This window comes from Podarcis erhardii (genome assembly GCF_964252035.2).
Source record: "Podarcis erhardii genome assembly, chromosome: 4".
Classification (NCBI taxonomy): Eukaryota; Metazoa; Chordata; class Lepidosauria; order Squamata; family Lacertidae; genus Podarcis; species Podarcis erhardii.
In genome coordinates, this window is record NC_138508.1 from 78,782,347 (window position 1) to 78,809,599 (window position 27,253).

The 27,253-nt window shown below is 40.9% G+C and overlaps 1 protein-coding gene across 2 annotated transcripts in view; it reads left to right on the top strand.

Annotated features, from left to right (window-relative positions):
• Nucleotides 1-3,183: 3,183 nt before the first annotated feature.
• MRPS9 (mitochondrial ribosomal protein S9) overlaps nucleotides 3,184-27,253 on the top strand; it is a 41,323-nt gene continuing 17,253 nt past the window's right edge. The window contains exons 1-5 of one of the 2 annotated variants that reach the window (XM_081858255.1): nucleotides 3,184-3,341; nucleotides 11,473-11,652; nucleotides 20,971-21,033; nucleotides 21,123-21,153; nucleotides 22,692-22,771. In XM_081858255.1, coding sequence (XP_081714381.1) covers nucleotides 3,252-3,341; nucleotides 11,473-11,652; nucleotides 20,971-21,033; nucleotides 21,123-21,153; nucleotides 22,692-22,771 — 444 coding nt within the window. In that variant the 5' untranslated portion in view covers nucleotides 3,184-3,251. Of the gene's footprint in view, nucleotides 3,342-3,445; nucleotides 3,494-11,472; nucleotides 11,653-20,970; nucleotides 21,034-21,122; nucleotides 21,154-22,691; nucleotides 22,772-27,253 lie in introns of those variants that run through there. The other variant, XM_081858256.1, reaches the window with a different exon arrangement.

Below are 27,253 nucleotides of genomic sequence, written 5' to 3' on the forward strand. Positions count from 1 at the left end.
CTGGAGAGCCACAAGTCTTTTTCTCCTGCCGCTGTATGAGGTAGCTGACCTCTGAAATCAACAGTGACCTGCAGCTTCAGAATTCTAGAAGGGGCCAGGCACGGATTAGATCCAGAGATGAAACTCGATGACCTCCAACACAAATTGGAGGTCACCCATCTCCACTGTTTTGTAGCCTAAACATCATGCAGGTTTTCTTTTATTCAGTGTCACAAGCTTGTAATGTTGGGTAAAGGTAAAGGGACCCCTGACCATTAGGTCCAGTCGTGGCCGACTCTGGGGTTGCAGCGCTCATCTCGCTTTATTGGCCGAGGGAGCCAGCGGACAGCTTCCGGGTCATGTGGCCAGCATGACTAAGCCGCTTCTGGCAAACCAGAGCAGCACACGGAAACGCCGTTTACCTTCCCGCCGGAGTGGTACCTATTTATCTACTTGCAATTTGACGTGCTTTCGAACTGCTAGGTTGGCAGGAGCTGGGACCGAACAATGGGAGCTCACTTCATTGCGGGGATTCGAACTGCTGACCTTCTGACTGGCAAGTCCTAGGCTCTGTGGTTTAACCCACAGTGCCACCCGCGTCCCTCTTGTAATGTTACATTTATGCAAAAATGATAAAACATTGTTCTTTTTCTGTGCCAAGCATATTTTTTAATCGTAATTGCTGTACACTTGAAACAGAAAGAAATCCTCTGATCCAGATATTACATTCTTGATCATTAATTCTCTCTAGGCTTGCAATCCTAGTAGGGAAGAACCTGAAATTGAGGTCTGTAGAAAGGGCATTTGAATAAACCAAAACCAGTGTACAGAGCTCACAGATAGGTGTGGTGTCATTTCTGAAAAGTCAAAAATATTCAAAGTAATCAAGGAAATTGCACATTGAATAAATGTTGATTTTTATCAGTGCATGCAAAAGAAATGGCAGTTTTTAAACTAACTACCTGCGTTTGAAATCTTTCCCATTAACGCAGGCGCATTTGAATTTGCAGCTGGCTTCCCTGGCAAGAGGGGCAGCCTATACAGCAATTGGAATGACGGAGGCGTTGCTGGATGTAATATGCACTGGTCATTCTTTCTAACGGGAAAGAGGTTTGCACTCAATATCCCCAGACAGAAATTGTACACTACATTTAGCTGCAATTATGCAGTTAAGATGCCAACATCTTCTGGAAAAGGGAGAGTGAATATATTGGAAATACAATAGTGACGTGGTATTTGGCTGTAGATTGGATAGCAACTGATTGCGAGGTTCTTAGATTTCATGTTACTGCTTCCCCATCTGTCTGTAGGTTAGAAGGCATGCGCTCTCTGAGCCAGAGCCTTTGATTTATTATTTAACAGTGGTACCTCGGGTTACAGACGCTTCAGGTTACAGACACTTCAGGTTTCAGACTCCGCTAACCCAGAAATAGTACCTCGGGTTAAGAACTTTGCTTCAGGATGAGAACAAAAATTGTGTGGTGGCAGTGCAGCGGCAGCAGGAGGCCCCATTAGCTAAACTGGTACCTCAGGTTAAGAACAGTTTCAGGTTAAGATCGGACCTCCAGAATGAATTAAGTTCTTAACCCGAGGTACCACTGTATTTATTCAATATATGCTGCTTTTCGACCTACAGGTTCCCAAAGCAGCTAAAGCCCAATAAAATTATTATTTTAAAAATCAAACAACTTAAATACATATGACGTCCCAGCAGGTTGCACCATTTTCTGGAGGTCAAATCAGGCATTTGATTAACAGTCGCCACAACATTTTGGGCAGTATCTGACATTATTCATATATAGAGTAGATCTACTGAAATCAATACTGGATGTCACTCATTGCAGAACTATGGATTCCAGAAGCATTTGTTCTTCACTTTGCTGCAGTTCCGTCTTGCAAACATGGATAAATCCAGGTCTGCTTAGCATACCATCAGTGGTAAATTGTTTGAAGATTTTGTTTTTTGGAATTTTAATACAGACATCATCTGCACTATTCATTTACACACTATACACTGTACTATACACACTATACAAGCAGTACTATACAAGCAGTATTATACCATTTTATACAGTCATGGGTCTGTCTGTCCCCCCCGAATCCTGTAGTTTTTTAAGAGTGCAGAAAGTTGCTATGGTCTCCCTCGTTACTTCACAGAGCCCCAGTTCCCAGAGTTCCCTGGGCCGAAGGATTGACTGTTAGGAAACAGTGTTGGTAATAAATGTTGAGTGACTATTACTGGCTGTTTTTCCTTTTCAATGCTGCATCACGCAAAAAAAAAAAAAAAAAAAAAAAAAATTTCAACTAAGCGGGGAAAGATGCGGACTTCATTACATTTGGGCATTTCCCCAGAATGCCAACTGACCCCAAGAAGCACAAATTTTATGGTTCACGCAAATTTGCATCCCTTCTTGCACATTTCCAGGTTTAACTCAGTCCTATACTCCTAGGCAAACGTGAATAAGATGGCAGCCTTAATTTACCTTTTCCCAGCCCTGAAACTACAGTGTGTGTATCCTAAAAATGAACAATAACAAGACACGAAGAAGCATTGGAAGCACGTTCCCCACCCCCTCAAAGAATTCTGGGAGCTGAAGTTCACCCTGCACAGAATTACAATTCCCAGCACCACTTAACAAACTACAGTACCTAGAAATCTGGGGGGGGAGGGGGCAGAAAACGTGCTTTGAATTCGTTTTAAAGACACAGTGTGTAGGTAGACACACCAGCCACCTGCAACCCTATCTACTTTTTTTTATTGCAGAACTACTGAAGATCCAGTCGGTTATCCATAGATGTTCCTTAATAATGCTGAATATCCAACGGTTGGGAGATTACACAGCAGCCACTCATTATTTTTCTTCTAAACATCTGGCAACTGCGGACAGTCCTGAAAAAATAGCAGCCTTTCCTCCTTCCTCGGGGTTTTGCGGCTCCCCGGGGTTCTAAACAGAAACAGGCAAGCAAAATATATATATGCTGCTCCCCTTCCCACTCAGACTTATGTTGCACGCGCGGCTACATAACTATGAGTGGCTTTGCCGCTTCACAGCTCGAGAGTCACATGACTCCTCCTGAGGGCGGAGCGTCCTCTTTTCATCCCTCCAACACCCCCGCCCGCCCGCCCGCCCGTCGCGTTTTGCGGCCAATCAGGAGGGACGTCTCCGCCGTCGTGCTGCTGCGTGTGCGACAGTTGGAGGACCGCTGAACGGAATACGGCAGATAGGGGAGGGGTCTCTCCGTTTGCCCCGCCCTTCTCTCCCTTAGCAAATATGGTAGTGGCGGCGGTTGGGCGCGTGCTGCTCGGGAGCCGCGCGTGGAGCGGGGCGGTGAGGACGGGGAAGCGGTTGGCGGGGCTGAAGGTAAGAGAGAAGGGAGGGAGGAAGAGAGAGAGCGCGGGGGGGGAGGGGAGTAGCCGCTCACGTAAAGAGCTGCCGGTTTCTGAGCGCTCGGCGACGCATGCGCTGTTTTTTTCTCTCCCATGCCACCTCCCCCCCCCCAAGTCCCATGTGAGGTAACTTCAGTCCCCGAAATCTTTCCTTCCTCAAGGTTGCTCCGTAGCCCGAAGTTGACTCGAGTCAAATCGCTTCTCTGCCTTCCCACCTCGCATGCCTGTCAATAGGTTTATGTGGCAGGGCTGTGAAATGCCTGCGGTCGTACTTTGGCATTAAAGTCACGGCTCTCTCCACACAGACACACATATAGATACACATACTCTGTGTGTGTGTGTGTGTGTGTGTGTATATATATATATATATATATATAAATATATAAACACACACACATTGTGTGTGTGTGTGTGTGTATGTACACATACACAGTCATACCTCGTGTTTCGTTAAGTTCATGTTGCGCCTTTTCGGCTTGCAAACGCGGCAAGCATATATTTCCGGGTATCGCCGCATGCGCAGAAGCGTTTTGCGCACTTCACACATGTGCAGAAGCACTCTATCGCGCTCCACGCTTGCGCAGAAGCGCCGCTCCAGTTGCGGACATTTTGGGGTGTGAACGGCACCCCAGAATGGATCATGTCCGCAACTAGAGGTACCACTGTACACCCAGTCAGATGGGTGGGGTACAAATAAATTATTCTTTACACACACACAAATTTACACACATACACATACATGGCTTCTGTGCTGTTAGGATAGGAGTTGGGCCTGCAGTCACATCTGGAAGACCACACGCCTCCCACGCCCATCATATTTTTATATACAAACATCGTGTTCTGCTCCTTATCACAAGGGATCCCTGTATTATTATTTTTTGTGCTGTGGAGCAACTTCTTTATTTTATTTTATTATATATATACTTTTCAGATATATACATTTCACTGTTTTCACAATCATTTTCACATTTTAAAACTTGACTTCCTTTCTCCCTCTTTCTGCAGTTCCTTAAATTTATTTTTAATATCTTACACATATGCAAATTAACTTATTTATTTATCTTCTTTAAATATATACAGTACCCAGGTTCAAATCTCTGCCTAGCAATGAGCTCACTGGGTCACTGTCCTAATCCACAAACCAAATGTTTTTAAGGTATAAGTGCAAAGGTGCGTGCATGTTTAGCCCTGATTTAACTGGAAGAAGAAGAATGAGGGGAAACCATCATGAATCATAATGAATAATAAATGTGGTTCTGTTTGTGAATATGTCTCATCTGTTTGGGTATACTTTGCTTTCAACTACAGATAAATTCTCAGCTGGGCTCTCCCATCAACCAGTTTCAGTTTTGCATAGTTCAGCTGCCACCACATCATAGCCTGGCAGGGTCAGGAGCCCCCTTGATCTCAAAAAAACTTAACTAATTTATTAATTATACCACCCTCTACCCGCAGGTCTCAGGGCAGTTCACAGAATAAAATCAAAATATAAAACCACCCAATACATAATCAAAATAACAACAACAACCCAATACCCCCCCACACACATTTTAAAAGAGCATAGGATCCTTAAATCAATAAGCTTATTTGAGAAGAAAGAGGGGAAGAGTTGTAGGAGAGGAATCCCCAATAAGGTTCACACAAGAGCTGTAACTTAACAACCAAATGGGTTTCCGGTAGTTATACGCAAAGGGTAAAGGTAAGGATAGAAAGTATAACCATACAGAGTGGTCTCTTGAAAAAAGACGGAGTGCTGCCCTTCCAATATAATGGGGCTTGTGCTGCATCTGCTGGCTCCTTTGAAAGCCAGACCCACCACCTAGCCTTGCCAATTTCCAAAACAAGCTTACTGCAGTTGAGAGCTCTGTTCTTCTCCTGCTTCCAGTCTCTGTTGTAGAGGGAGCTTCCTTCTTGACAGGCAGCTTCTAAGGCCCAAGCTCTCAAGCCTGCCAGAGTACTTCATTGCAACAGAGGAAGGATTTAATTGGAGCTATTGGGGCATCTTTTTCTTTGGTTGGGGCTATCCTAAACACAGGTTTCTGTCTCTTGTAACTGAAAAAGTGGGCGGGGGGGGGGCTTTTCAGGTTGCAGAAGGTGCAAGTGCAGGTCATGCCATTGCTCACCTGCACACCTGCTCCGCTAGGCAGAGGAGAAGCCAGAATTATACCGCAAAGTAGCAAGACCAAGTTTAGAAGCCAACTTTCCTTTGCTGCAGTATATTGCATCTATACAGCACAGAAGAAACCTGGTTATCATTATGCAAAAAGGACTTGGGATAATCCAAGGTGTGAGACAAGAGGGCCTGTACTTGTATAGGACACTGTTGAACAACATGTATCATTATTTACTAAAATCACATTGCACAAAATACTGTAGGAAGATAGAACTTGTAGAACAACAGTCAAAAACTGTATCTACTGTGTTAAAGATATGGGAATGTAATGCCCACTATTTCACCTGATTTTATCAGACTTTGACATTTGATGCTGGACAAACAACCTGATTAGATAGAAAGATTAATAAAAACCAGAAATATGAGCAGTTACTCAACAATTAGAAACTATTTGCATCCTGAGAATTTATGATGGTTTAAATACTTCATATACACTGTGTTGTTACATGACGTTTAAGAGATTCTTAAGAGATTTAAAAGAATTTTATATTTAATAGGTTCTTAAGAGATTTAACAGTTTGAGGATACTGTCCTAAAAAGATAAAAATTGTTTTGAATTTATTTTGTGAAACAGAGGTATGATTGTGAATGAGAATCCTCATTACATGTTTAAATGGGTGCGGGATACTGGAAATAGGATCCCCATGGAAATCAGGAAATTGCTAGAGCTCATTCTTTTTTAAAAATCAAACTATAAGAGAAAACTGCTTGAAAGTAATGTCAAGGTGGTATTTAACTTCAGTTGTACTAAGTGTGATGAATAAGGATAAGGAAGTTACTTACAATAACAATAACAGTTAGATGTTAATTTTGTAAATTTCTATGTTATGAGTTCTGCTATTGTTACTAAATTACACTTTAATCCGAAGAGAATATTTAGACTACAACTAATCTAGAGATGATCATTGCAGCGAGGATGTTGTTTTCCCAGAAACTGAAAACTCACCTATTGCCTCCTCATATTAGTGACAGGATAAATAAGCTTTGGAAATAGGCTGTGATGTCAAAATTAAAATATTGCTTAATATTGAAATAAACAGGATATGGACAAAACAATTTTCTTTAAGTTTGGTCCCCATTCTTACTGTATTGTCAGAGAAATTCTTGTCCCCCAACATTTCAGTATAGTTTTATATGTTTTAAGATACGTATTAATGATAATTTAATTGTTCTGCTTAAAAATGATTTAAGAAGCTATATTATTTGAAATGCATGTTCAGAAGGATTGATAATATTAATAGCATTATTGTTACCAGTGTATTTTTCTTGTTGCGTTCTATGGCACAAAAATGAAATGTTACTGTTCAGCCATTGCACAGCAAATTCCCCCACCCTTACAAGTGGGTGCTGAGGTGCTAGTGGAGAGCAACCATGGGCAATATGAGGATAATTGATGGAATGTAACAGTTTGCAAGGATGGGCTCTCCCAATTTGCTACATGAAATGTTGCAGCCGTGTTCTGGTTTGAATTTAAACATTTAAGAACTCCATAAGCTGGCAAATGGAATGTAACTCAGTACGTATTTCCCCTTGCTTGCTTTATTTAATTAATTTCTGTCCCAGAGCAGGGTCACCTAATGAAATAGAAACTTGTTGCATACTGCTATCGTATCATGTGACCAACACTAAAATTCTCAGCATAGTAGTACCTAACTGTTCCTGCAAACAGCACAATCAATGCTGACTGCGCCTCCTCACAAGCCCTCCCTACCAAAAGCATCAACAAAGAAATGAGCTTTTAACTGGTAGCTAAAACCAAATAAAATTCGTGTCCGTCACATTTGAGGTGGGTGGGAGGGAGGGAATTCCAAAACTCAAGTGCCACCAGAGAAAGGCCCCCGCTTGTTTTTTGGTTTTTTGTAATATGTATAGGCTTATATTGGTAGGATCTGTCTTATATTGAATCAGTCCATTGGTCCATCTAACTCAGTATTTAATAATAATGATAATAATAATAAATTTTATTTATATCCCACCCTCCCCAGCCAAAGCCGGGCCCAGAGCGGTTAACAACAAAAAAAGTAACACAGCATTCTAAAATCAATTCATTTTAAAATCAGTTCAAAATCAAATTAATGCCAACCACTGGGCTAGAGTTCTGTGAGGGTTACCAAAGGAGGGGCTCAGACTGTGCCTTGGCCAAAGGCCTGGTGGAACAGCTCTGTCTTGCAGGCCCTGCGGAAAGATGTTTGTCTGAGCTTTCTAGTAGTGGGTCTCCAGGTGTCTTCACCAGCCTTACCTGGAGATGCCAAGGACTGATGCATGCAAAGCAGATGCTCTCCCACTCAGCTCTGACTCTTCCCCACTTAAATTTTGATTAATACAACTTATGCCTTATATTAATGAATGGATGCTTACAAGTCTGGGGCCATAATAACGTTCAAGGCAATGCAATATACAAAACTGTACTACCAGGATGAACAGACGGGACACTGGTCTTCAGTTGGTGGACTAGGACTTACTACTGGGTTGTGACTTGACCTAAAGTAGGTTGCAACAGCAATATTACCATCATTCCAATATAGCCATATTCTAGGATTGCCATACGTCTGGATTTTCCTGGACATTACTGGGATTTCGGGGGGGGGGTGCGGATTTCCGAAAGGCAGTTCTTTGTCCTGGATCTTAGGAGTCAGTTGAAAAATCTTGTTTTTTGGCTCAAAAAAGCTCAACAACTTTGGGGTTTGTCTAAAAAAAGTGCAGCTATGCCGCTGATTTTCAACATAATAGTAATAAATTAGAGATCAAAATAATGCTAGCAGTGTCTTGCAGCTTTAATACAGAATTACCTGCAAATAATTAAGTAAACATCTCTTACTGTAAAATCCTATGCTTGTCTACTCTGAAATAAGCCTCTTTGAGTTTGCTTCTATTTGACTAATAATAATGTGTGTAGGTGGTTCCCTGTGTGGACAATTCACCTACAGGGGTTGGGTCTAAAAGCATGTGTGTGCGTGTGACAGAGACAGAGAGAGCCTATTCACCAGCTTCTAACAGTTTCAGTCTAGCTGGTGGAGCCTGTAGGGGGGAGCCACAGTTTATGCAAAATCTGCCTTCTGAAGGCAGATTGATCATCCTGCTAATGCTCTGCTTATATATTTCTAAGTAATGCAAATATTACAAATACACCATAAACCTCCAGTGCCCTTCTCATCCAAATCCCTGGTGTTCTGCCTCTTGAACACTTCATATCTTGGAACTAGGGAGCACGTGACAATACTTAAAAGTATCTGGGCAAGCTAATGTATTTATCTGTCATGGATGAAAAATACTATCCAGGTTAAAAGAGAAAAGCCAAGAAATCACTTTTCCCAGTACCATTTTCTATTCCTGGAAAGTGGGAAGAGCCACCGAGCTCTGCCTCCCTAGGACTCATCATTGTCCTTGTTTCTGCAGTGGTTTTCAGACCTTGAAAGCTCATATTTAACTACATAAAAGATGGTTGGGATATCACCAAAGAAATGCTCTTGTGTGGCATCAGGACAAGATGCCATTGGTTCTATAACTGGGGCTTGCTTTTTATGACAAGAGTGCTACTGGTAAGGGGTAATACAAGGAATTATAGGAAGGACACTTTATTTCTTTTGGCATGAGGCCTTCATTTGTTGCTGTTGAGAGGCCTTGATAATTCAGTTGGTTAGAGTGTGTTGCTGATATCACTAAGGTTGCAGGTTCAATGCCCGTATGGGACAGCTGCATATTCCTGCACTGTGGGGCATTGGACTAGATGATCCTTAGGGTCCCTCCCAACTCTTAAAATTTTATGATTCAAAGAAAGACTATGGAAAATATTTCATATCTGAATTCAGCACTTCAGCTATTGGACAGCAAAAAAGGCCAGAAACTTTGTGACTTGTTGGGAATAGGCTCTCTTTTGAAATCCTTGGGACTTTCTTTTGGGTAGATCTGTATAGGCTAGACACGCAAGGCACAGAACTCAAACTGAAGTAAGAATATGTGTCACATTGTAGCCTAAAAGATTTGACCACTAGATGGCCAACTCCTTAAATTGCTCTCTAGCAAAACTGTTGAGTAGATCTACAAGATTTCACCTTCCAACTTCTTTTCCACCCTCCCATTTCTTTTTCTTGTTTCTTTCCAGGGAGACAACTCCAGTAATCTGTTTATGGAATAATTAGACTGCTGAGAAGCTTTGTTAATACGAACACAGGACAAATAAAGTAGTGCATAAGGATGGCTCTTTGCCAAGCTTGAGCCATTACTGCTTTGCCAGTGATTCTTCTGTTCCTTTGGCAGAGTGCTTGATTGAAATTACAGTTGTCTTACCCACTGATTATCTTGGTAAAAGAAAAACAAATCTGTCTAGCCATATCTTACAGGATTCCATAAAAGCCAGAAGATAACTGTCTTTTGGACCATTGTTTTGAGCAGAAATTGTATTCACTAGTAGGCATTGATGGCAATCGCACTAGGGTTTTAAGAGGGAGGAAGTAAATTGCTCAGCCAAAACTGTCAGCCAGGCTTTTAAAATGGGCTGTCTTAGTCAATATGGTAGGCAAATATGCTAAAAAGCTTTGAGTCCTCAGAATCTGAAGTTTTAAGAATTGGTCAACATTTACCAAGAACGGTGTAGAATTTCTTTAAAAATAAGTGTTTGCACACATGCATTCAATACAGTATATGGTACTAAGACTGTATTCTTGTAAATTAGTTACACTGAGTTCAGTGAGACTTATTCCAAGTAAATGTGCTTATGAAATGCAGCCTTAATATATTCTCAGTGCACTCAAGAAATATATATTTCTATCATTATTTTTTTTACATCTGTTAGCTAACACATGAAAGAGGATGTGAGCCAGATTGGATTTGAGTGTGTGAAATTTGGCCTCTTGAATGTCCTGAGTTTCATTCGCTTCTGAAAAATCAGGTGCATGAAAATATTGAAAACTAAGTAACCTGTTTTACTGAAGGTTTAGGCACATAGAATTCTAGAGGAGTGGACTCTCTTTACAGCTCCTTTTCTCTTCCTTCTTCCCATCCCACCCCTGTTTTCTTTGCCAACACTTACCATAAGTGACCTAGACCTATCTTCCACCTTCCTTATCTGTGTTCTTACCAGAAATATCATAGGAACACGTTACCTGATTATTAGTTATATTAGTTGGGGATATGTAAATAAAATACGTCTTGTATGTTTAAAGGCAGGCATTTTGAAAAACAAATGATTACTTGCTTCATTTTGACATCTGTCTCAGAAAACCAAGTTTCTCGGAAAACAATAGCCCCTAATGAGAATTTATTTACAGAGCAGATGCCAGATATTTACAGAGCAATAATTAATCTTGCCACATCACTTCTTTTATAGAATTGGGCTTTTCTTCTTCTTCTAGAATAGGAATGTGGCCCCTTCAGATGCTACTGGGCTATAAGTCCCATCATCTCTCCTGCTGGCTGAAGCTGGTGGGAATTGGAATCCAACATCTGCAGGATCACAAGTTTCCTACCACTACTTTAGAGCTTTATGTTTAAAAGGAACAATGAAATTTCACTCAGTTCATATAAATCACAAGCTCCAGATCCCTGGAAGTGTTCCAGTAGTATTTAACTGGAAAATTAAGTGGATTGTCTTATGTTAACATGTATTAAATTTTAAAATGTATTGGAGTTTAAGATGCATTTTAGCTCCACAGCAATAGCCCTGTGAGATGGGTTATGCATTTGGGACAGTATAATTTATCCAAGAATTCAAGTGAGCTCACATTTGTATATGTGTTTTTCTACAGTTATATCCTGCCTATCTATCTTCTGTCAGTGAAATAAAGGCAGCATAAAAAGAGTTCCCTGGTAGTGTCTCTACCAGGCACTGAGGAGTCCAGACTGTCTTAGCTTCAGCACAGTTGCTGGATTCTATGCCTTGATCCATGCTGTCCTTTTTATTTTGAGGTTTGTGATCTGTGTTTCCCTTCCCTAGACATTAAGACTGATCTGCACTACCACAACAGTGCAGAGGAAAAATGTTGCCGCTTCAGGACCTGAAAAGTACACAGAAGCTTTTATCAAAAAACAGACTGAAGATTTCAACATAGGAAAGAGACATTTAGCCAACATGATGGGAGAAGATCCAGAAACTTTTACCCAAGAGGATATTGATGTAAGTATGGTTGCTCAGTTGGAGAAGTAATTTACTGCAGGGTTTCAGAATTGAAAGCTCTTTGCTTCAGCATGAGCCCCTCAGCTCTCCGTGAATTTTAATCGAACTGTCAGCGTACAAGCGAATGCTACTATACATAGAAAACATTGCAACTGTGGCTCTGAATAGAGATTCTACCCCTACTACTGTGCGAGGTCAGACACCACACTGCAGAACTCTATACTATACCTTGCTAAAGCACAGCAGGTTCTTTTTAAAACTACTAATGGATAATCCCCTTGATCTGAGGTCGTAAGAACCGCTATCAAGGTTTATATAGCATTTGGAAGCATTTACCCGTAATTTGACCTGCTGGGTAGACTTATGCTGGGGTTTCATGTATGATACTATAACAGCTAGCATGGCAAGTGACCTTTTTCAACACTTAGGGCCAACACTTGGGTTGCTACTCTGCGTGCTTATTTTGGAGCAAGACCTACAGGAGGTTATTCAGAGTAAACATGCCTGTTCCGCTTTTGATTTGTGACTTCAAGTACATATTTGACATTGAGCTTTAACTCTTTCTGGTTGCCCCTGTGTTAGGTGCTTTGCTGATCAAATAAAATAAAAAAAATCATTGGAACTAATATTTCCTTCTTCCCTCCAATCTAATCTCTCCCACCCCACCACATTCTACCCTGTGTTATTTTTTGATGGTATGGCACAAAATGTCAGTAGTTGTGAGCCATTGCAGTTTAATGTAACTTCCACATAAATGAGCAGAATATCTCTGAATACTGGGTGCTGTGACGAGCAAGATGGAAGCACATTAACTTACCTACAAATGTTGGAAAGCAGGCTGTGTAGGTGGCCATGGTTGAAAACAAAATATTGCACAACTGTTCTGATCTAGAAGGGCAATTTTAATTCTTGTTGTTTCAGTTTTTTAAAATAGTCTTATCTTCCCTCTTGGTCCTATCCTTTTTCCTGATTCTTTCCAGAATGGCACATGCACCTTGCTGGTTGGTTCTACAGTGTACAGCCAAAAACTCTTGTGCTACTGGGACAAAGGGAGAGATTTATAATATGCTACCCCCCCCCCCCAGTACAAATTTATTTATTAGACTGGTTCAAGTTTTGACCTCCACATTGCATGCCTCAGCATGAAGCCATGTTTATATGGAGTTGCATTGATTTCTGAGCACCTTTGATGTAAAGGCACACACTAGAGAGTCTGTGTCAGCATTAAAAACCTTATGATAAGCAAGTCAGTTCTTTAAGCTTGAATTACTTGAATTTCCTCATGTTTATTAACTTCGTTAAGGCTAACAGACCAATTCAATGCTTGTTGACCTCCCCTGAGATTGAAGGGAGATTGTTAGGATTTGGGGCACAGATTTGGCTCTGGTCAATTTAAAATGGTGGATGATTCCATAAGCCCAGTGCCAAAAAATCTGGAACTCAGACTCCTGTGCTACTCCTAACAATGCCGCTGGTTCAAAACACATACCGGGACGCTTTTCTCTCTGATCCTAGGTAGCATGTGCCACAGCAGCCAGGAGGTGTTAATGATGTAGCCCAAACAAGTCAGTGATGACTCCAACATTCTTTCTGCAGAAAGGAAGACTGGCCTGGAAATGAGGGTATAACAACTAATACGTAGGATGGAAAAGCTTTGATTTACACTAGCCAGGGGCAGTTACTCCAATTCATCCTGCAGTGGGAAATTTCAGCAGCCCGGACAAAGTGATTGCCAGCATCCCTATTTGAATGCTGGGACTGGTAAAAATCAAAACGGAAAGTGTTACTTTCCCTTGTGTATTTGCAAAAATAGGGAACGAAGCAGTGGGCGAGAATGGGGCAGTTGAACTCATTCCTTGCCTTCTTTCTTCCCTCAGTCCCCTAACTTGGTTGACTGCCTCTCCCTCCCACCTTTGTAAGGGATAAGTTCTGATCTTGAAATCAGGCCAAGGAAAAAGCATTTGGGGAAGAGATCATTCATTCATTTTGCAGGGAGGAGGCATGGGTAGAGTGTGGAACTCTTTGCTCTTTTCTCTGCAAAAAATGATCTCCCCACCACACTGCTGCTTTTATATGTATTTACTAGTGCCTTGTGTTTTAGAACACAGCTTGCCTCCAAACAGTCTAGTTAGATAGATTCTTAAACTCACAAATGTCAGTTCTTCCCCAGCAGTTCCTTCCAATAATATTAGATGCTTTGGGGGGGGGGAGTCACCTGAAACTATATTGAGCCCTAATATGACGTAATCTTAAGATCATGTACCAAACCCCAACCTTGTGGCCAAGAAACACAGGAGGTTTTAGATAAAACTTTGTGAATTAGGAGTTAGGCCCAAGTCTAGTTTATTGCAAACTACCGCCTCAAGAAAACTTTTCCTCGAGAAAAATGAGGTATATCCTGAAAAATCTCATTTTCTCCTTCTTGCAGATGTCAAGTATAAGACCAGTTCAACACGTTATCTTTTTTTAAAAAAGAGAAGACAACAAAGAACAACATTTTACTTAGCAAAGCATAGTACTTGTAATGCTTGTTCAAATAACATCAGGTGTTGTAAATACTTAGGCTGTATAACAGTGTCTGCTATGCATAATTAAATTTCTGTTATAAAAATATAAAAGCCGCTTAGCACTGGCAGCAGAATTATCAGGCTTTACACTTGGAATGGTAATAATTCCTTCTGATGAGTACTTATGCATCTCCTGTCGTCTACTGTTAATCAGTGTGTGTCGTGCATTTCCAAAGTAGACATCCTAGGGTTCTTTTTCTTACTGGCATTTTGGATGTGTGTGTTTTGAAACAAGTCATACAGAGAAATATGTTAACGGGGTTGTCATTGCGTTCACGAGATTTTTTTTTGCGCAGAGTAGTGCTTTCCTGGTGGTTTTATTTTTTAGAAATAAAAAGTTAAGCTATAAATTACAACTGTGTGTCTTGGGGAGAGGCGGGGGGACTCCAGTAAATTGATATATAACTCTGCAGAAGTCTACCAATTGCTTTTTAATTGGTATTATAGACCGTGCTCTGAAATCCGGATGTTTTATTCTCCTATGTGTGAATATGCAGTATGAAGTTTCTCTAATTGATTCGCTTTGCCCATTCCATTTGATGTATCATTTTTCACAATATTTCATAATTTGTGCTCATTTCTAATGAACAGAGTCGTTAGGACAGGCATGTCTAAGTACAACTGACAGCTAACATTAGGTGCCAGATGCAGTTTATAAAGCTATGTAGAACTGTAGAGAACAGTTTAAATAAATTAGCACCTGTACATTAGTCTCACTTGCTGGTAATTTATAAGCGAATCAGTAGAGATGACATTTAGGTAAGTCATTGATCAAGTTAACAGCTGCATACCCGCTGCCCAGCTGGGATACCTAATTAATAGAGATTGCAGTCCTGACCTAGTGCTTTTCCCTGGGTTGAGAATGTAATCCTTTTATTTTGTGATTTCATTTTTAATGTATGGTGCAAACACACCTTAGCTTTGAACAGTTGGATGGTATTAACATATAACCATTCAAAAAAAGGTAGCCCAACCAGTACCCAAGCCAACTTGGAATGATTTTTTATAATCCATTAAATGCAGTCACATCATCCTGTTATTTATTTTGGACCTCTGTTGAAGACTGCTTCCTTGTTCAAAGCTTGATAAAGAAAGGTGAGAGTTGTTGGTATATGTGAGCGCTAAATAAGTTTGTGGGTAGGGTAAGCCAAACGTCTGGATTGTACTGATTTGCAAACTGCCTGTAGCATTTCATGGAATCATAGAACTGTAGATTTGGAAGGGACCATAAGGTTCATCTAGTCCAATCCCCTTTTCGCCCATTGTGGGGCTAGAACCCACAACCTAATGCATAATGACCTAATGTCTAATGCATAAATGTAAAACAAATGTTTTAAGAAACTAACTTCATTGACAAATGCCTTTTTCCAAGAGGCAGAGCAGCATAGTTCTCTCTGACGAATAATTTTATTGCGTAAAGCATATTTATTAAAAGGAATAAAAGGTGTAGGGAAAGCTTCCTTTGCTCCAAAAGAACATGTCTCTCCCCTGCCCCCCCCCTTTTTGCTGCAAATCTACCAAGGGGGAGGTTTATGATACCTTGATTTTTATTACAAAATATAAAGTAGCTGTAGGTTGCTTTTGAAGGGGGTTGGAAGAAAGTTGGAGGAGATGTTGTAAAGCCTGTTGGCTAAAACTCATATTTCAGATGAGAATAAAACATCAGTTGAGAGACTCCTATAAGAAAGCATGAAAATACTTTAAATTTTTATATATTGCCTATACATTTGGCTGGTAACATAACATCATTTTTTATACCCAGTTCTAAATAAAAATACTGGGGTTCATGCAGTTATGTGATGATATCACCTGGAAACAGACATGAGACCTAGTTTGTATTTGAAAACGAATTATGTGTCTTCCTCTTGATAACATTTGATAACATTTTATTGAAGCCAAAGTATCTATTTTCTTTTCATGTGAGGCTATAGTAATTCCTGCTTCCTTCAGGATCCATCAGAACATGTGATTGCAGCTCACTTAAAAAAGGGTACCAAAGTCTACATTAATTTTACCCTTAACGTTTATCCAGAGTAACGTTTTTGTGTAATTTGGGTCCTGAAAATATGGGAGTATATAACCCCCGCAGCAGTTTTAGCCTACCTATTCATCTTTCTTTTCTGCTCATATTTGATTTGGCATGTATAGGTCTATTTCTCGAGATCTGTTTCAGCTGAATGTTCAGCATAGCATAAGCTGCTGTCTCCCCACCCCAATATCAAATTGGAATATAAATAATAATTATAAAGGAACACATTTTTATGAAACAAATCAAACACAAATTAGACGAGTACATATTACTAACTTTACAATAAAATAATATTAGGTCATTTAGAATTCTATAGCCCACCTTCAGACTTAAGCTCTGCTGCTGCTTGCACATTTATCCAAAGAAGAGACAGACAAGTAAAAAACAATCAGATTAATCAAAACTGAAAAACTGTGTTGCCATAGTTGCATACGAATCAAACTATTTTTTTTTTTTTAAATGTGACTAGTATTGAATACATATGCATTAAACATTTGGTAATTAATATTTTCAAGACACCTGTAATTTGGACTGGATGCTTTCTTTCAGCTTCTTTAGTTGTTTGAACAGAATTATTTGAGTGGTAATCAACTAAGCCGTACTCAGTGTAGGCTGTTTCAATTTGTATAAGCTGCCTTGAGTTCCAGTGTGAGGAAATAAATAAATAAAGTAATAAAATAAGAGAAATTACTGAACATGACTAAGTTAGGTCCATTAACAGTAATAATTTTATTACTTATACTCCACCCATCTGGCTGGGTTGCCCCGGCCACATTAACGGCAGTGGGATTACTTTGAGTAAAACTTAGTTGAATGCCACACCTTTTCTTTAAAGTCTCGATTAAAAAATAAATTAGAACTTTTTGGTGGAGAAGAAATGAGAGGTGAGTCATCAGGAGTTTGTTTCTTTTTCATAGAAGGAATAGACTTAAAAGTGTTATTTGTAGAGTGATGGTATGCATTGGTCAGCTCACCAGCACTGCTCTAGTTCACTTTTGGAAAACGTGAGGCACCTGTCTGCTACTGAAGTCCCAACCTCTAATCTTGGCACAGCGTATTTTGTCGCTTTTATGACCCTAAGACACTTGGAGAAATACATGGGCCTCCAAAGATTTTCATCATATTAATACTGAACAACATTTGTAAAACAAAGCACCTTCTTAACTTGCACTTGTGTGCCACAGTTTCTCTCTTATTTCATTCAGCATCAGGATCTTGCATTGCAGCAAAGATCACATCTGAAGCTGCCCTGAGTTTAAGGAGATGGTGTGGTGAGCTGCTTCTGTAAAGCATGGTCTTCATAAATACAGATGTCCACAAGAAATCGGGCTTTCTGCTGTGATTTTAACCATTTTTAAGTTTTCTTTAAAAAACAAAAAAGTGTTGTGGTCTGAGGGCACCAATTGCAGTAGCTTTGCTGAAGCTAAGCATCACCAGTGACTGGACCGCTTAAGAGCCCTATAGTACCTTGGGCTTCATGATGACACGATATGAATGAAAACATTAGAATTTTCATTGGAAGCCGCATAATAAGGTGAAAAAAGTCGTGGATCTGTGGAACAGTAACAGGATTCTGACTTAAGATTTCAGCATCCTAATAGCACTAATTGAAGGAGTCCTGATGTTGGCACATGCTAGAGCAAGTTTTCTTATGCTAGCATTGCACAGTAAGTCACCTTTAGGTCGTTGTCCTTTAGAGTGCCATATGTTTGCATGATAGATATGAGCAGCACTAGCAGCTGGATCTTCCTGTGCCCGCAGTCTAGATGAACATGTCCTCCTTGCTATCTCAGATCACCCCAAAAGTATGATTTTAAGGTTGTAGGTTAGCTCAGGTTGAGCATGATAATTTTATTCTCAGGGTTGTGAGTTTGAGCCCCATGTTGGGCAAAAGATTCCTGCCGTGCAAGGGGTTGGACTAGATGACCCTCCTGGTCCCTTCCAACTCTACCATTCTATGATAAACCAGCAGAAAGTTTTGCTGTTTTTGATAGAAATTTTATTGGAAATTCCTTACTTGGGATTGCATGTGCATGTGAATCCATTTTATCCATTTGGTTTCAGTTCAGATTTTCAATGAGGGTCCAAGTGGATCTCTTACCATTCAGTGATGTGGGAATGCCACCAAGAAAGAAGCAGATCCTTGAAAAGTCTTGTGCAGAGCACTCATAGTTTGTGCTCATCATTGCCTTCACCTCGTTTTCTACCTCTTTAGCATGTACACAGGCAATATTCTGTTCTACTTTAATTACAGATATGTAACAGTCAGTGTTTATGCTCTTGTAGCTGAAATTATTGTTTGAATCATCAAGCAGAAGCTGGCACTGAAGAGACTGCTTAATAAGTATACATAGTCGGTCCCAGTATTCCATAATATATTCTTTTGATATGTTATTTTATATGGTGTTTAATATCCTTTGGCTTGCAGTGGGTTTTTCTATTGTCATTATAATTAATCCCCATTTGTTCACAAATGAATGTTCACCTACTCTGTATATGTACAATATCCCCACTGACTAACAAATGGGAATTCATCAAGTCACTAAGAGAATCAAAATACCATTCCAGAAAATCAAGTTAATCCTTTCTGTTTGCTGCTGAATTCTCAGAATTTCTGTTTGGAATGCCAATAGGGTATTAATAAAGTAATAGGTGAGGTCTTTATACACTCCACGCATATTAAGTGGGTTGATAGCGTTGACAAACCAATCTGTGTCCACAGAAAATATTATCAGTGTGTAATAGCCTTGAGTTAATGTAACCAGCAATACAACACAATTCTTCAGAGAGAGAAATATTAACTGCAGACTTGAGACTTTTTCTTCTCATTGTAGACAAATTTTGCTTGCACTAGTATTTCTTTATGCAACAGTTCAAGGTTCAGAATCATAATGAATTTTACATAATTTTATGTAACCTCTGTGCTACATTGTAGCACAGGTATGCTATATTAGATAGCTTTAAAATTATTAAGATGTCATACTAGATATCTTCCTGGCACACCAATGTAAACACATTAGCCCAACTCAGAGCTTCATCCACTCTGCTGACATGGAGCTCAGAGCTATTACGGACTTCCTTGTTTGCTGAAAAGTTGGAAATAGCTAGCACTTGCAAGTGCTTTCACCTGCAGCCTGAACCAAGTGGGGAAAATGCATGCGTGTGCATCAGACCTTATGCAGACTTGAGGTGTCACAGAGTTGGAGCTATTTTCTTACAAGTTTATCTCAATGGGTTGGATCTAAACTGTTGGTGGATAGAACTCACTGGCAAAACCCACCTCCCACTCTTCATCTGGAGCCTCCACTGGTTCTGCGTGTCCTCCATGAAAAGACAATGTCTTTCCTATTTAAGGATGGGTGTCTGGACACAACACAGTGAAATCAGGTACTTCTTTCCAGAAGCATACACGCCAATCTCTGAGCGGTGCGGGGTTTCAGGCGCTTACCCAGGATTTGGTTTCCTTGGAATGAGGGATAGCTGATACTGTGGTGTCTTTAAGATATAAGGTTTATTTACACATATAAACAACCTAAGCTTATGATGGAGGGACTCAGAGCATTAACACCCCAAGAGGGTCTTGCTTCTCTCATAGCCGCAGGCTTTGATTCAAACAGGAATCAGGCATGGTTCTGTCTCTCCCAGCTGTCTGCCCTGCAGAAGCTAGAAGCTTCTTGCTTCTAGCTCGCACACACAAATCCCAGCCCTGGCCTTTGCCTTTCTGACTCCCAGTGAGTTGAGGGAGGGGGCTGTCTGGCACAGAGCCACTTCCTTTGTTACCTTAATGGCCCATCCCTACTTAGATTTTAACCCTTACTGGATCCAGGAATTAGAAGGGACTCAGGCATATAGCCTCCCTCCTGCCCTGCAACTCACAACAATGGAAATCATAAAATTGGTGATGATAAAAAAGGCAGCAGCCAATAAGAGTGTATCAGGGCCAGTTATTTTGACCTTCTAGAAGTCACATGATGATGATGATGTACTGATGCTTTAGAGAAAGTTGCCGCTGATGTCAAGGATCACGATAGGGCTTCTCCTCTCTCTGGAAGCATAGGTCAAAGCAAAATAAGATTGTCTGGCAAACTCCCGCTGGCTGTTGGTAAACGACACTCTGTTCCCTTCTCCAGCATCCTAAAGCAAACAGAGGGTATTGGATTATACATGTTCCCAAATTAGGAAGGTAGTGTATGAGTTTAACCTTGACAGTTAATATTATCTGAGTTGATGAATCGTAGGCAAATTTATGTGGCTGGCTGAAAGGAGACCATGATCTGCCAGTAGACCTCAGAGTGATTTGCAGCAGATTGACAAGTGTTTCTGTCTCCCAATCGTTGAACAATGGCAAGAACACAAAGGGTACTTTCAATCCAAAATAAGACTGCTGAAACAAAGAAGGCTTAGGAGGAAATCGGGAGGAAATTTGTGTGTGAAAGGACTGTGAGTTTTGTTCTGGGGCTTAGCATGTGCTCAGAGGCCTTGCTTCTCAATAAATACTGTATGTTGGTCCATCTGCCTCTCCAGTGGTATTTTTTATCTACCTCAACTTGGAGATCTAGTAAAAAGAAAGTCAAAGGGTAGAGATCCCACAGGCATAAAGTCTACCCATCTCTGTGCTAGATTTCCTGAGATGAGAGCTGTAATTTATGACCCTTATTATCATCAATAAAGGGTTTTTTTGTTTTTGATTTTTAACAATTTTTTATTTTTCTCTTCTTGCAGAAAGCTATTGCCTATCTCTTTCCTTCTGGTCTGTTTGACAAAAGGGCCAGACCTGTAATGAAGGTAAGAACACGATTCAGTGCTGTAGATATAAAGAGAGTTTTTGTATAAGTTGTGCTAACATTTCTCTATTTTATTATATTTTTAAACAGCATCCCGAAGAAATGTTTCCAAAGCAAAGAGGTATGTGGAGGTAGACTATGTATGTGAAACCACTTAAGTTGTTTTCTGTTATGTTCACATGTACACGAAAGCTGGGATACAAAAAGCTACTAAATGTGCATCTGGAATTTTGCCATGCCCACTGGGTTTTTATATGTTGTGGGTGGCGCTGTGGGTTAAACCACAGAGCAGAAGGTCGGCAGGTTTGAATCACCGCAACGGGGTGAGCTCCCATTGCTCGGTCCGTGCTCCTGCCAACCTAGCGGTTCGAAAGCACGTCAAAAGTGCAAGTAGATAAATAGGTAAACGGCGGGAAGGTAAACGGCGTCTCCGTGCGCTGCTCTGGTTCGCCAGAAGCGGCTTAGTCATGCTGGCCACATGACCCAGAAGCTGTACGCCGGTTCCCTCGGCCAATAAAGCGAGATGAGTGCAGCAACCCCAGAGTCGGCCACGACTGGACCTAATGGTCAGGGGTCCCTTCCTCACTAGGAAGCAAAGATACCCTTGACACATCACAGTCTGCTTCAGAATACCTGTTTCAGAAGTGGCTTGCTGTGTGTCAGTGGGGGTTGAGGATATAGTAAAAATAATAAAACAAGTTCAATACTCTTCGGGTATGCAGAATAATTTGCCAGGCCCTTTGGATCCCAGGCCATATTTGTGTGATTCCTTTATTTGTTATTTTGCTCTTCTTTTAATCTTCATATGGTCATTTCTCAGTTGACCAAAGAGATAGTGAAATTTATTGGCGATCGTAACGAAAATGTAATATTGGGACAGCGGAATTCCCCACCTTTTTAGCCTTGCAGGTGGTGGTTAAAGCTTTCTGCAGTCACTAATCAGTGTTTATATCTTATCCTTAAGGTTCACAAATCTTGGCCCTTAAATATTTTGACTTTTTAGATTGAGGGAAACGGTATATGTTTTTAAAAGAGCTGACCACAGCCTGTTGCTGTAGTTGCAGCTCTATATTGCTGGTATATCTTTATCTAATCTGGAGCTGCACTTTTCATACCAGTTCATTCTTGTTGGTTTCTCTTCTGTGTGTGCTTTGCTATAATTCCCTATGTAAATGTGCCTGATGCCAACTTGAGGTTGCAATACAGAGCATGAACACTTGGAAGCAAGTTCTATTTAGATCAGTGGGAGCTAGCATTGGGCTATATTATAGAAATAAGCATATTTAGCTGCAAATAGATAAGGCTGAGGTAGTATGTGCCTTTTTAATATGCTAAATGTTCCTATAAATGCTTAGTTTCTGTGACCAGTAAGACCAGGCTGAGAGGTAATAAGCTTAGAGTGAAGAACTGTCACATATTAGACAGGATCATAACCTTAGCATGGTTAAGCAGTGGGATAAATTATTAGTTGAGATTGTGGTGGCAATGTTGTCTTTTTGTAAAAAATTAACAGCAGAGAATATCCTGGCATTCTCTGAACAGGGTGGGAGGGGGTTCTGGGTGCTGCATGGGGTTTTATTATTCCTGTTTAAACTATAGTTTGTTTTTTAGACTTCTGTGATTACCATTACATTTGCTTCCTTGTTTCCTTTCCTTAAGCAATCCAGTGGGACAAAGATGGCCGCCCATTTCACTTTCTCTTTTACACTGGCAAGCAGTCCTATTATTCTGTAATGCATGTAAGTAATCTAATGGTTTTTTCCTAGTGGACCAAAATAATGGTCACTTATTACATAATGTGTATGTTTGTTGTAATTTTCTTAGGGCAAACTCGTTACCAAAGGAAGGAATGACTATTAGCTTTGGTTTCCCCCATAGTAACTAAACAGGTCTTGCTACGAAAGAATTTCAGGCTGTGATAAGTAAAATACTAACCAAAGATGACCAGAGGCAAATTCGTATGGTAATCTTTTTTAAAATGTACAGTATTCTTGAAGGAAAGGAAAGTTGCAGAAGGCAGCTAGATGTTTCTTATTGACGGCCATATTAGATAATGTGTGAAGCAGGTTTAAAGCTTTAACTTACATTTCCTTGTAATAGCTTGACATTTGAGCACACAGGAAATTTGCAAGAGGCCAGTGCTGTGTTTTGACTGGCAGCTATCCTACCCTTTCAAACATGAGAATTGGTGTGCGTTCCACTGGAGTTCCCATTGCTTTGTTTAAAATTGGGGTCCTGAGTAAAGCACTAGCCTCAACCACTTTTGCATTTTTTTACTCGGAGGCTACAAAGAACAGCCTCTCCATAGAGCATGGGTACTTTGTGGCTCTCAGTTATCTAGATCCACTTTGACACTGACTCGGTGCTGGTACAAATCTGGGTAGAGAATGTGGGAGCTACCCACATGCTGTTGCCCACTACTGCATTGTGTTAGGATATGAACATCGGTAGTGGTAGAAATCCTAAGCCTCATGCCTGATCATTGTGGTTGTTGTGTTAGTCCTTAGCTTGTCCTTTCTTTCCTTTTTTCTGCTGCCTTTGCACATCTCACTTCACACATTAGGTGGTCACTAAACAAGTGAGCTGATTTCCCATCTGACTTGTTTTGTTTGCTAAGCTGTAAAATTTTATTCAATTGTCCTGCATCAGTATGGTGAAGAAAGTCTGCAGCTGCCTATTTTTTTCTTTTAAGAACAGGCATTTATGAACTTACAGACAAGTTCCTTCCCCAGGTCCAAAAGAGAATGACACCTCTGAAGTGTGGGCATGGGATTAAGGCTTTTTTGTGAAATTTACCAGAAATTGTAAAAATTAATAGGTAGATTAAAAGTCTGTTCAAGTACTGTCCAACACTACCCAGTAAGGTACAGGAGGAAACATCTCTCCATGCCTATCAACTGTAATCGCTAGGCATCAGACATTCGTGTTAAGAAACACTATGTCTGCCTAGCTTGCCACAGCTGAATTTCTGGATTAGATGGAATTTTGGTCAGTCCAGCATGGCAATTCTTAGTTGAGCCCATACTGTGATTTCTAGTGACATAACAATCCACTAAAGCGTGGGTAGCTAATATAGTGCCCTTCAGATATAGCAGGACTACATTTCCTATCATTCCTGACCATTGACCATCCAAGTTGTAGCTGATGGGAGTTGGAGTCCAAGAAGTAGCTGATGGGAGTTGGAGTCCAAGGGCATCACTAAAGAATCTCTGAACCTATTTCCTACAGAAGGAAAATATGGATAGTATTTGATGCATGTTGTCTATTTGTACAACTTGATTCGCTGACTTTGTGGAAGAATCTAGTACAGTCATACCTTGGGTTGCAGATGCTTTAGGTTGTGCCTTTGCGGGTTGTGCACCGCGCCAAACCTGGAAGTGCCGGAATGGGTTACTTCGGGGTTTCGGCGATCACGCATACGCAGAAGCACTAAATCGCACTATGCACATGCAGCAAATCTCAACCCATGCGTGCACAGACACAGCGCTGCAGGTTGTGAACACTGCGGGTTGCGAACGTGCCTCCCACACGGATCACATTCGCAACCCATGCATCCACTATAGAATGAATTGTGTACTGAAGTTCAGTTATAGAAAAAAAATATATATATATATATATGCAGGTTTTGGTGTCCTCGGGTGTCTTCCCGTGTAAAAGTTGGGGTGTCTAGGCGACGTTTCGACGAGGTCTCACTCGTCATCTTCAGGCTGGTGCTTTCGGCTTCTTGTTACTGGAACAGAGCAGGATCTCAGTGTTTGAGTTCCTATAAATACTGTAGAGGGGGTGTGGTGTATAGCCTCCAATGTTCTGGGCAGAGAGGAAGTTCCCAGGCTAGTGTGCCTTTTCTTCTTTTGTTCCTTAATTACTTGAGAGATATCTTGAGTGATTTCTTGAGTGATATCCTGAGTACCACTTAGGTGGGTCATTAGGTGTGGATTAGTTGTTAAAGTCTTTGTGTCTTGACCTCTTGAACTTTGTGAAGAGTTTTCCTGAGAAGATGGCTGTACTGTACTTAGTTGTGCTCTGGCTTGGCTTCGTGTATAGGGGCGAGCTGTGGTTTTGTGGCTTGTGTCAGCCAGATCTGTGTAGGGATTGCAGGGGGGTGCAGCATCCGGAGGTGCCACCATGGATTGGCTACTGGATGGTGTCTGTAATTCATCTGTGGAGAGGGTCTGGGTTTGGGTCTGGTGTGGTTGATTGGTGTTGGCGTTCTGTGTGCCTCTGGATCTGGTGTCAGTTTTTGTGGGGAGGGCTAATTTCCAGATGTCTGGCAAGCGGGATGTGTCGTCACGCTTGTTCATGTTGTGAGGGTGTTTCTCTATCTCGATGGCTTCCATGATTATTCTCTTGTGGTGATGTTCCGTGTTAAAGAGCAATTTGGAATCTGCAAAATTAATTTCGTGTCCTGTTTCTTTCATGTGTTGGAAAAGAGAGGAAGTTTTTTCTTCTTTTTTGACGGCATTCTTGTGTTCTGCGATACGTGCATTTATTCGTCTGTTTGTTTGTCCAATGTACGTGGCTGGGCAGACTTTGCAGGGTATTTCATAGATCCCTTGGTTTTCCAACTGGATTTTATCCTTGGGGTTTCTGAGGATATTGACTATTTTTTGGTTGGTGCAAAAGGCTGTTTTGATATTTTGATATTGAACTGAACTATCCCTAATCAGAAACGAACTACACAAGAAAAGATACCTACTAGACCAAACCAACAAAGATCTACTCACTCTTCACCTCAAACTCTGTAACAAAATCCACCCTGCACTCTGGGACAAATGCAAACAACTAGCCGTCTGGAGAGCTGAAACGGAGACCTCACATAAGACAGACACACACACCAACAAACTCCACAAACTAGAGAAACGCCAGAAGCCCAGCCACCCTCCACAGCAACCCATGAAACAAACAGTACATAACATATCAGACAGGATCCTCACCACAACTGAAACCAAAGTACTCTCCAAAGGTTTCAACTTTGCAGTCGCCCCGAGACGCATCCCCACGGAAAACATCATATGCGGAGTCGAAGCTAGCCTAACCAAAATCAACCCAGATGAAGCCAATAAAATCAGACTTGAAGTCACCAACATCCTCTGCTCCAGCAAACCACCCAGAAGCAATTTACACAAAGAAGAACAGAAAGCACTCACCAACCTGAGGAAAGACAACAACATAATCATTCTCCCAGCAGACAAAGGTAATGCCACAGTGGTGATGAACACATCGGACTACCAAGCAAAACTATCAAATCTACTCCAAGATCCTGCCTACAAACCTATAAAAACAGATCCCACCACCTACCTGGAAAAAACCACCAAATCCAAAATAAAAGCCTCTCCTATCAGTGAAGAAATCCAGCTAAGAATCATCCCCAGAGAAAAATCATCCAGATGCCCCAAACTCTACGGCCTCCCCAAGATACACAAAGAAGGAACACCACTCAGACCAATAGTCAGCTCCATAGGCTCACCTCTACAAAATCTCGCTAAATTTCTCGCCAAGCAACTTCAGCCCTATGCAGAATCCATCTCTTCACACGTACCAAACTCCTTCCAGTTCATAGAAACAATAAAGAAGCAAAACCTACATCCTAATGACCTACTTGTGAGCTTCGATGTTGTATCTCTCTTCACACAAGTGCCCATTAATGAAGCCTTGACAGCTATTCAAAACAAATACAATCCCCCCGAATACATCTTGGACCTGACCAACCACTGCCTAACCAACACGTACTTCATCCACAATGGACAAAGATACAAACAGATAGAAGGAGCACCTATGGGATCACCCCTCTCACCGGTCATCGCAAACCTGTACATGGAACACTTTGAAACCAATGCTTTAGACAAGTCAGAACACAAACCCAAACTTTGGCTCAGATATGTTGACGACACCTTTGTAATTTGGCCACACGGGAAAGAAAAACTGGATAGCTTCCTCACACATCTCAACAACTTACACCCCAAAATACAATTCACTATGGAAATAGAAGCCAACAACCAACTTCCCTTCCTTGACGTCCTAATCTACAAAAAACCTGATGGCTCCCTAGGACACACTATCTACCGGAAAAAAACACACACCAACCGCTACTTACATGCACAATCACACCACCACCCTGCACAAATAAACTCCGTAGCCAAGACTCTCATCTCCAGAACCAAACGCCTGGCTGACAAAGACCACTTGACAACTGAGTTACAGAATCTCTCAAACGTGTTAAT